At 50.9% G+C, this 10625-nt stretch overlaps 2 protein-coding genes across 3 annotated transcripts; one reads left to right on the top strand and one right to left on the bottom strand.

Moving 5' to 3' along the window:
- Positions 1-707: 707 nt before the first annotated feature.
- Positions 708-6677, bottom strand: EEF2KMT (eukaryotic elongation factor 2 lysine methyltransferase). 2 transcript variants are annotated; one of them, XM_036392108.2, is made up of 8 exons: positions 6543-6677; positions 6399-6461; positions 5716-5796; positions 5419-5523; positions 4505-4638; positions 3061-3368; positions 2006-2155; positions 708-1286 (listed from the first exon to the last, which is right to left on the bottom strand). In XM_036392108.2, the coding sequence occupies exons 1-8, from the start codon at positions 6624-6626 to the stop codon at positions 1186-1188; spliced, it is 1026 nt and encodes a 341-aa protein (XP_036248001.1). In that variant the 5' UTR covers positions 6627-6677; the 3' UTR covers positions 708-1185. The 2 variants fall into 2 exon arrangements, with proteins under 2 accessions (XP_036248001.1, XP_036248002.1); XM_036392109.2 differs by lacking the exon at positions 5716-5796.
- A 1148-nt stretch (positions 6678-7825) lies between these two features.
- On the top strand, positions 7826-10625 carry NDUFB6 (NADH:ubiquinone oxidoreductase subunit B6). The gene is made up of 4 exons (XM_036392110.2): positions 7826-8139; positions 8215-8307; positions 9309-9353; positions 10473-10625. The coding sequence occupies exons 1-4, from the start codon at positions 7960-7962 to the stop codon at positions 10539-10541; spliced, it is 387 nt and encodes a 128-aa protein (XP_036248003.1). The 5' UTR covers positions 7826-7959; the 3' UTR covers positions 10542-10625.

The following is a 10625-nucleotide window of genomic DNA, read 5'->3' on the forward strand; positions in this document are numbered from 1 at the left end:
ACATGGAGGTAAATTAGGCACTTCTCTAATTAAACAGTAATGCCAAAGGCTTTAGAGAGGTTTGCTCTTCATATAACAGAACTTTTTAGATCCAAAATGAGCTCTATACAGAACCTTTGTCTTGAATTTTGTATGAGGGGAGATAAAGGAGCTCCTGTGTGGGCTGCCAGTTTGTGTATACTCTGGAAATAACACCTCTGAGTTCTTTTTGGGGACAGGGAGCCAAAACCTGGGCTGGGGTTATTTCTGCTTGATCCCAGCAGTCATGGTCTCCTTAAGCTTGAAGAATAAGAAGATTCTTCAGGTCTCAAGTTAGGTATCATCAGTTTTCTATCTATTGCTACAGAAGGAGGAGGAGGTTGAAGCTTTTTCATTTCAAGTAGTTTTTAATGGAGAGAAGGAAGCTAAAAGAGAAGAATGAGCATCACTTTGATGTTTGTGCTTCAGGACCAGTGCTGCCCAACAGAACAGGGATGAATGGATGATCAGAGGGTTCAGAGCAGGGGAGCTCAGTCCTTCCTTTTTGCAGGATACCTGGAACACTGCTATGGAGAGTGATTCCTTTTTCATTGGCAGCCCTGCCTGGATTCCCAGCAGCCACTGTGGAAGTGGCAGTCCTGTGAGAGAAAGGGCCATCAATTCTGACTTGTCATCACTGCAGAGTAAAGGTGCACCTGATTTACAGCAGAGTCATCCTGGGACACAACTACAGCTACTGGTCACTGTTTATTGGGGGTTTTTAAGCCAACCCAAACTGCAAGTACACACAGACATAAAACACCAGAGAAGACTATTACAGCTGGTTTTAAAACCAAAACCCATTGATTACTGTGAAGCATGGCTTTGCTCCCTTGTCTGGGGAGATCCTCACCCTGTGATCCTGCAGGTTGCCCCAATACTCACAAATCACAACACAGTTGGGAAAAATCCCTGCTTGAATTCTGCTGTCTTCTACAGAATCCAAGTGAAGTGTGATTGGGGCTTTTTGGTTTCTGTTGATTGAAGTTCAGTCACTTCCTAGGGGCAGCTGCAGGCTTGGATCCATGCTGGGAATTAGAGGAAGGACTCCATGTGTCCATGTGTCCAGCTGTCTCCTCAGAACCTCCTTTCCAGAATTCAGGATAATCTTGTTACAGGGCTGACACAGCTCCTGTTTGTCTCAATATTCCAGTTCTGTTTCCAAGCCTATACAAATAGCTGTAGAATAGTTACATCTGGCTGCACATCATAGAGAAAATTACAGCTGCTGTGGGCTGGAATCACCTGCCACCTGATCCCAGCTTTATCTGTGAAGAGAAACACTGGGAATCATATTTATGCCAATAAAATGAAGAGCAAAAGTTGCATGACAAGTTCTGTAAGAAGAGATCTTCAGCATGCTGTGATTGTCAGGCAAATGCTTATGAGTGTTTTTGTAAAAATCTCATTAATGCCTCTGCTGAGCACTCAGTGTCACTTTGTGAATTAACCAGAATTCCACAGAATATCCTGAGTTGAAGGAACCCACAGGGATCATCAGGTCCAGGTGGTGAACACCAGCTGACACTGCAAAAGATAGGCTTTAGAAGTTTATATGAAGAAAAATCCCCAAATGTATTTTATTTAATCCCTAGTGGGGGGTTTTTGTCAAAAGAGAAAAGGTGAAAATAGAGTCAGGTCAAGGAACAAGTAAGGTAAGATAAAGGGTTTAGGCTGCATCTCAGGTGTTATCACTGACAGTGCAGCACTGATGGCTCCCTCCTTTAAGCTTAAACCTCTTTTTACTTTCCTATTGGCACCAGATTACAAATCATCCCTCACAGATGTGAGCTGTGATAGCCAGGATGTACCCAAAGGTGAGTTCCAAGCTGATGAAATCCATGTGCAAAAGCTACTGCTCCTAAATCCAGCTCTAGGATAAGATCCTGCCCTTGGACAATGCTCCTGCTCCTCTGTACCACAGAACAAGTAATGGGGAAAGGCAAAAAGGCAGAACTATTGCACACTGGATGGAACAGGCACCCACCCAGCTCGGCCTGGAACAGCTGATACGTGTCTGGGTTTCGGATTGTGGAGGCAATGAACACCTCAGGAGCTTTCCTGTCTGCTCTGGAGGTGGAGAGCTTCTGTAGCATCCCAATGAGGGCTAAAATTATCTCAGGATCATACACCACATCTACAAAAAAAAAAAAAAAGAAACATACAATATTTATTGAGAATCGAGCAAAAACCAGAATAAAAATTGCAAAGCAGAAATAAAATCTTCACAGTGTGGAGAATATTGACATTTTATGGGCTATGCCCTCATCACTAAAAATCAGTGCTCCTTTTAGTAAATGGAATGTCAGATATTTTATTTAAGCCCATCCTAAGGGAGGCAGCAGAACCACTGAGTGTTGGTGCTCTGCTCCCACTGCCCTTGGCAAAACAAACCTGCCTTGTTAGAAATGAGTGGTTTAGAGGCTGCTGCCAAGGACTTGCAGATGTTTTCATCTGGAGTCATTCCCTGGAGAGCAGAAATGGTGGTGAGAGGTCAGGGAACACCAAGGGGAGCAGAATGCTGATGCTCAGGGGGGGCTGTTTCCTACACAGAGGTGTGCAGGTGTGTGCTCCACTCCAGGTCCTTGTGCTGCAGTGAGTAACAGCAAATAGCAGAGAGATGTCAGTGCCCCTCAGCTCTTGCCTTCAGAGTGCAGCTGGGGCTGGTTTGGGCACTGAGCAGTGTCACTGCCATTAGGAACCATGCAGTGACTTCAGTTTATACAATTCCCATTCACTGCATCCTGTGATACCTGGGATGCCAAAGTCATTTTTGCACCTGGATACTCAGGTTTTTCTTTGCAAAGCTCCAAATCAGGGTGTAAGTCCTACAGCTGAGACATTCTGCTCTCACTGGGTATCACCACCATCATCCTAATGCCACTAGGTTCTCCATTATTGGATTTTTTATAAATCTCCCTCTGAATTTATACACAGACAAGTACAAATAAGTCTGTAGCTGGCTGTTGTTATTTGTTACTCCTCAAGAGGCTGCTGGGGTCGCTGAGCCCTGCCCAGCCCTGCTCCCTGTGGCTGCAGTACCTGCTGCAATGACAACGTCAGCTCTGAGAGCCAGCAGTTGTTTTTCTGTCACTGAGCCCCAGTCAAGCTCAGCCACCATCACTTCTGGGGTTTGGCAGCTCTGTCCTTCCCCCTCCTGCCCTTGGGACTCTCTTTGGGTGCTCCAGGTCACCTCAGGCCCTGGGGTGAGGCCGTTCAGCTGCAGGTTCTCCCCCAGCTGTTGGAGAACACGGGGGTGGCAGTCACTGAATATGAACGTCCTGGGCTGGCAGCTCTTGCAGATGGCAATTCCAGTGAAGCCAATCCCACTCCCCAATTCCAGGACTGTCCTGAGGGTAATGGAGTAAAAAGTACTATCAGGACTCTGCATTGAGTTAGAAATCAAAACATTCTAAATATAATTAAAGGTAAAATCAGTTCCAGATAATTACAATAATTTTTGAGTGAACTATCCACAATCTAACCTTTATGCAAAGCAACTGGAGAGTTGGGAATAACTGAGGGTGGAATTGTCAGCATAAAATTAATTAGCTGAAATGCTGATTTCTGTAAGGCACAAAGCATTCCCACCACAGGGAGGAGAGACATTCCCACCTGGCCTTGGCCATCTGCAGCACAGTTGTTTCCACCTGAGCTGGCTCTCCAGTTTTTAGTCAGTGGAGAGAAACAGACACTGAGCAGCACAGTTCCTTCCCCTGTGAGCTTAATTATTATTAAATTATCTTTCCTCAAAACTCCTTGCTCGTCTTGACTGCTTATAAATAAATTGGAAATGATGTGATCAGAGCTGCACACTAATCTAACACAGATAATTCTTGGTGCATCCCATCATGAGGTGAAGGTCAATAGTGAAATTACTGAAAACTGAACAGCTGATCTCACAGAGCAGGGCAGACTGCACAGTGCAAGGGTTTGATCCCAAATCATGTCCTAAATCAGGTCCTCTCCTTGGTTAAAGTTTGGCAGAACAGACAAGAGCAGCAATTACTCAGCAGCAAAAGGGTGTAATTTCAGTTATTTTGGGTGCATAGTCTGTTATTAAATATTTATGTTATTAAATTACAGTTGTGTAGCTCACAGTATCAGAGGGCTGGAGCCCCTCTGCTCTGGAGCCAGGCTGGGAGAGCTGGGGGTGCTCACCTGGAGAGGAGAAGGCTCCAGGGACACCTCAGAGCCCCTTGCAGGGCCTGAAGGGGCTCCAGGAGAGCTGCAGAGGGACTGGGGACAAGGCATGGAGGGACAGGACACAGGGAATGGCTCCCACTGCCAGAGGGCAGGGATGGATGGGATATTGGGAATTAGGAATTGTTCCCTGGCAGTGCCCAAGGCCAGGCTGGGCAGGGCTTGGAGCAGCCTGGGACAGTGGGAGGTGTCCCTGCCCATGGAATGATGTCCCCTCCCAGCCAAAGCACTGTGTGGTCCTGCAGGATCACAGCTCTTTGGTGCAGCCCTGCTGCTGCCATACCTGCCCCTGAAGAGGCTGGGGTTCTGCAGGGCCCACTGGGCCAGGTGCAGGGCAGCCTCCCAGGTGAGGAGCCCCGTGGTGCCCCCGGAGATCAGCGCTGTGCTCTCGCAGAGGCTCACACAGTCCCCCGAGGGCTGCGGGACACAGGGAGGCAAAGATGCATCAGCACAGGCCATGACTGAGAGCTTACAATCAACAGGGGCACCTGGAAAAAGGCAGGAAGCACTCCAGGCTCCAGGGTGTATGGCATTCACATTCTCTGAAAAAATTCCTCCAGGCTTTTCTCCTGGGAAGCTGAAAGGCAGCAGGAGAAACCACACAGAAAAGGAAAACAATTCTTATCTAATTCTCCTATGTTGTGCTTGTTTGGAATGTGTTTGGAGATTGTTTACCCACAGGTGATTGTTTCATTGGGTTCTGCTGTGAGTTGTTTTCACTCTTTGGCCAATCAGGGCCAAGCTGTGTCAGGACTCTGGAAAGAGTCAGGAGTTTTCATTATTATCTTTCTAGCATTCTGTAAGTATCTTTACTGTATTCTTTAATATAATAATAGTATAGTATTCTTTAATATAATATAGTATATTATATATATATAATATACTATATTATATTAAAGAATACTATACTATTATATATATAATTATATAATAAATATATAATAAAATATATAATACTATATATATTAATATATAAATAAATATATAAATAAATGTATAAATAAATGTATAATACTATATATATATAGTATATATAAAATAATAAATTAGCCTTCTGAGAACATGGAGTCAGATCCATCATTCCTGCCTTCATCGGGGCACCCTGCATTTACAATAAAGGTGAGTGTTTATAAAGCCAATTATTGCTTCATTTGGGTGAGTAAATGTGGTTTAGAACAGTGTAGAGTCAGTTTTTACCAGTAAGTAGTTTTTGTAACAGTGAGTAGATTCTTCTTCTTCTTTTAGAACATCTGCCAGTGCCTCATAGAGTTCATCCAGGGGTTCAGCTGCTGTGGATTCAAGCTGTGGGGGAAGAGAACAGGGCAGCCCTGAGCATGACATTGTCATGAAAGACAAAACAATTGCACTCTAAGCCCCATTTTAGTACAGTGAATTTACACTGAATGTTGTGGTTGGTTATTACATGAGGTATTCTCAAGGGAAAAGAAAAAAAGAGAAAAACAAGTGAAAAATAAGCTGAAAAGCAAGAGGTACCTTTTTGATGAGCTCAGTCAGGAAGCACCTCCTGTACTTGGCTGAAGGGGGATATTTCACACACAGAGGGTGAAGAATTGTCTACAATGAGAAGAGCCATGGAAACCAATTACCCAGGGCAGGGCTTAGGAAAGGCACTAAGGACCACAGGAGGACCATTAATTGGGTCTGGGTGCCATGAAATACTTTGGAATTTAGTCTGTACAAGAGATTCTAAGCCAGAAATTGAAATGGGATGATTTCTGACAGGTCTGTGAGTTTACATAACTGTGGCCACAGATTTCTTACTTTTAGTGGCAACAAAAATATCCCTTTTCAATTGCACAAAGAGGAAAATAGACTGAAAATAATCCAATTTACTCTCCTCCTTCTTTTGCTCTTCTCTTCCTTCTTTCCGTTTTGGTTTGCTGCCTGATTCGTGATCTCCATCCGCAGGACAGTTCAGCACCCCCATTCCCTGTATCCCAAACATCCCGGAGCCATTCACCACATCAGTGCTGCGGCACGCGGGTCTGTTTTGATCTAAGAACACCCAAATACCGGGCAAAGAAGGGAATCTGCGAATCTGCGGGGCCTAACGAAACACCGCGACACTGGATCACCGATCTCCGGATTTCTGAGCAATTCCGGCGGATTTGGGACACCCCGGTGATGGCTCGGGATGACTCCGAGCCGCCCCTCACCTTGTGCAGAATATCCGCCAGCAGCGCGGAGTCCGGCGCAGTCCGCAGGCTTTGCTCGAGTTCCTAGAACAGGATAAATAAATAAATAAATAAATTAATAAACAACGCCGCGGTGCCGCCTTCCCCCGCCCGGCCGCCCCGTACCGGCCAGGGAAGCGAGCGGAGCGGCCGCGCCGCCAGGAAGCGGCGCTGGAAGCGCAGGGCCAGCCCCGGGCGCGGCTCGGCCATGGCCCCGCAGCACACACGGCCGGGCAGGGCCCGGGTCCCGGGAGCAGGAACCGCCCCGAGGGCGGAGCGGCACCGCCCCACGGGCCCGGAGCACGGAACGGCCGAGCGGGGATCGAACCCGCGACCCCCGGACACGGCTGCCCCACAGAGCTGCCCGGGCCGCAAGGGGGCGCCACGGCCCCGCTGCCCGAGCAAGAAACACCGGGAGGGGGGAAACACACACCGGGATGGGGGGAAACACCACCGGGATGGGGGGAGCACACACCGGGATGGAGGGAATCACACACCGGGATGGGGGGAAACACCACCGGGATGGGGGGAATCACACACCGGGATGGGGGGAAACACACCGGGATGGGGGGAAACACACACCGGGATGGGGGGAAACACACACCGGGATGGGGGGAAACACACACCGGGATGGGGGGAGCACACACCGGGATGGAGGGAATCACACACCGGGATAGGGGGAAACACACACCGGGATGGGGGGAGCACACACCGGGATGGGGGGAATCACACACCGGGATGGGGGGAAACACACACCGGAAGCGGGGGAACAGCGGGAGCAGGGGAACACAGGAATCAGGGGAACATCGAGATCATGGAGCACTGGCTGGCATCGGGGAAACGTGGATCAATGAATCATTGAGATCATAAGAACCATGGAAACATTGCAATTTATGGAATCGTGGAATCACTGGAAACACAGAATATTGGAATAATGGAATCAGGGGATCATGGAATGGTTTGGCTGGGAAGGGTCATTGGGGACCAGCCCATCCCACCCCTGCTATGGCAGGGACACCTCCCACTGTCCCAGGCTGCTCCAAGCTCCATCCAGCCTGGCCTTGGGCACTGCCAGGGATCCAGGGGCAGCCCCAGCTGCTCTGGGCACCCTGTGCCAGGGCCTGCCCACCCTCACAGGGAACAATTCCTAATTCCCAATATCCCATCCATCCCTGCCCTCTGGCAGTGGGAGCCATTCCCTGTATCCTGTCCCTCCATGCTGTTGCAAGTACACTTGCCCTATCTGCTGCCTGCGGGCACTGTAAGAGGCCCCAGCTGAGTCCCCCTGCGCTGTCCTTTCCCCAGACCCTCCCGGTTCCCGGGCTCCCCTCACGGCAGAGCCGCCACAGCCCCGCCGCCACCTCGGGGGCCTTGCCTGCCGCGTCACCACTGCGCGCCCCGTGACGTCACCGCCGCGCGCCGCCGCGAAGGACACGGCGCCCGAGAGGGACCGGAGCGAGCCGAGCGGGGCTGAACGGGACCGGAGCGACCCGAGTCGAACCGACCCGGAGCCGAGCGAGCGACCCGGGCGGGCTGAGGCGCCATGAGCAGCCCCGCGCAGGATGAGAGGCTGCGGGTGCAGCAGCTCCGCGCCCTGCGGCGCCGCTGGCTGCGGGACCAGGAGCTGAGCCCGCGGGAGCCCGTCCTGCCGCCGCAGCGGCTCGGGCCCGTGGCCGCCTTCTGGGAGCGCTTCCTGCGGCCCGGGGAGCCCTGGCGGCAGCAGGTGAGCGGCGGGACGCGGGCACCGCGCGGCCTCGCCCGGGCCGCTGGCCCTGCCTGACCGTCCCTGTACCTGCAGGTGCACACGTTCTACCAGGGCGGCCGCTTCGTCCTGCTGCGGGTGCTGCTCCCCGCCTGGGCCATCACCTACTACCTGAAGTACCATCTCCGGGTGCGTGCGGGCCCGCCGGGGGGAGGGAATGCCCGGGAAAGGGCCGGGGGGATGGAGCGGGAGTGGTCCCACAGCGGGTGGGGGAGGGTGCTGCTCACGTTCGGCTGCAGATGAAGGTTATTCCCCGTGGCCTGTTCACCGCTTGTGTTGCCTTGCTGGGGTAGCACTTACATATAAATTTAGTGTGACACTTCATCCCAAAAATCACCCTTGTGAGACCCTACCTGCAGAGCTTCCACAGCCCTGAGCCAACAGCAGCAGGACCTGGAGCTGCTGGAGAGAGTCCAGGGGAGCCCATGGAGATGTCCCAAGGGCTGGAGCCCCTCTGGAGCCAGGCTGGGAGAGCTGGGGGTGCTCACCTGGAGAGGAGAAGGCTCCAGGGACACCTCAGAGCCCCTTGCAGGGCCTGAAGGGGCTCCAGGAGAGCTGGAGAGGGACTGGGGACAAGGCATGGAGGGACAGGACACAGGGAATGGCTGCCACTGCCAGAGGGCAGGGCTGGATGGGATATTGGGAATTAGGAATTGTTTCCTGTGAGGGTGGGCAGGCCCTGGCACAGGGTGCCCAGAGCAGCTGGGGCTGCTCCTGGATCCCTGCAAGTGTCCAAGGCTGGACGGGGCTTGGAATAACTTGGGATAGTGGAAGGCTTAAGGCCCCTTCCAACCAAAACCATTTCATGATTTATGGCAGTGCCCAGCTTCTCCTGTGATCGAAGCAGAAAAGCTATGTCTGAATTGTTCCTGTCCTGCAGGAACAGCCCTGGGAATAACCAGGGCAGCAGTTGGTGTGGGGAGGGAAAGGGGCCAGCCCTGCCCTCCCTGGCAGGTGGGACTGCTGCAGCCTCAGGCATTTCTCTAAGTAGTGGAAGGTTTAACAGGACTTGTGCTTAGCACAGTTTGTATCCTGGAAGGGTCGTGGTGCCCATTTTGAACACCCTTTGTGCTTTCTCCAAGTAACACTGTTCTCTTTGCCCCTTCCCTGTGTTTCTCCCCTGCTTCCAGAAATCGCCGCACGGGGTGGTTATGACCAACCCACGGATATTCCCAGTAAGTCTCTCATGACCTGTCTTATCTTCCAGCTGTGTCACACAGACAGGAAGGGGTTTCCAGGGAGCTTTGTGCAGCACCTAGGAAATGTCTAGTGACAGCTTTCCCAAGGGATGTGCTGGGTTCTGTGGGCAGCATAGCAACAGTGGGTTTGGGCATTTTAATCTTATCTCAGTGCCTGTTTCAGTGTTACCTCTCTGTAGAACCTGGCTGATGCTGCCCTCCTGGGTGGAAAATACAAACATTCCTTTTGGGAATGGGTGTTCAAAGCCCCAGTGATTATTAACACATGGAATCACACAGGAGTGGCTCTGCTTCTCCTCGTTAAGCCCTGAGAATGTTGGTTCTGGCTTGGTCCCAGTTGTCCCTGAAGGTCCTCACACTCAGGTGTCCCCAAAGAGTTGGGCCACCTTAGCTTAGGACAAGTTCCATGAAGCAGAGTGTCACAATGTTTGGTTTTTTCTGTTTCCAGGCTGCTCTGAGCTGTTACTGATTGGTGTAACAAGTCAGAGGGCAAATATTCCTACAGAAGATCAGCTCTGCCCTTTCTGACTGCTGCCCATTTCTGGCATAATACCTCCTAATCATGCTCTATCTAAAATAAAATTATAAAATATTCCATCCCAAACAACCACAAAGCAACATGCTGAAGGTCAAGCTGTTGGCTTCTGTCTTCAGCCTCATTTTTCATTTGAGTTAGGTCAGCTCAGCAGGCCAAGACTGTGCCTAGAGCTGGAACAAGTGGCACTGGGGCAGCAGGTTGATTTTTGAGGGATTCCATTGCTCTCCATGGCCTCTGGGCCATGGGGTTGGACTCACTGATCACTGCTGGAGGGGATTATGCAGTGTTATGAGTAATTTTTAAAACAAAACAGCTCAAAATGTGTGGCTGCTGTTCTGTAGTGAAAACAAGGGGTAAAGCAAGCACAGGCTCCAGGAAATTTTGCTGTGATGTTACTCCAGCATTCTGGGGATGTTGGGGGAATAAGGGTGTTCTGAGTGAGTTGTGCTGAGATTCCTGCCTGGAAGTGGGGACAGTTGCAGGTTCCCTGAAGGACTGGGCTGTGCAGGGGGAGTCTGGATGCCACAGGGAATGCTCACCATGCTCTCTTCCCACAGGGGGACAGGATTTTAGAGACTGGAGAGATCATGCCACCCCTCAAAGATGAGCACCACAGGCACCACTGATGGCCAGGAGCTGATTTCCTCTGTGGGTGAACATGGCCAGAGCTGCACCTGCTGTGTCTCTTCCATAAAAGAGTCTTCATTGTG

Source organism: Molothrus ater, chromosome 16 (assembly GCF_012460135.2).
Source record: "Molothrus ater isolate BHLD 08-10-18 breed brown headed cowbird chromosome 16, BPBGC_Mater_1.1, whole genome shotgun sequence".
NCBI classification, from domain to species: domain Eukaryota; kingdom Metazoa; phylum Chordata; class Aves; order Passeriformes; family Icteridae; genus Molothrus; species Molothrus ater.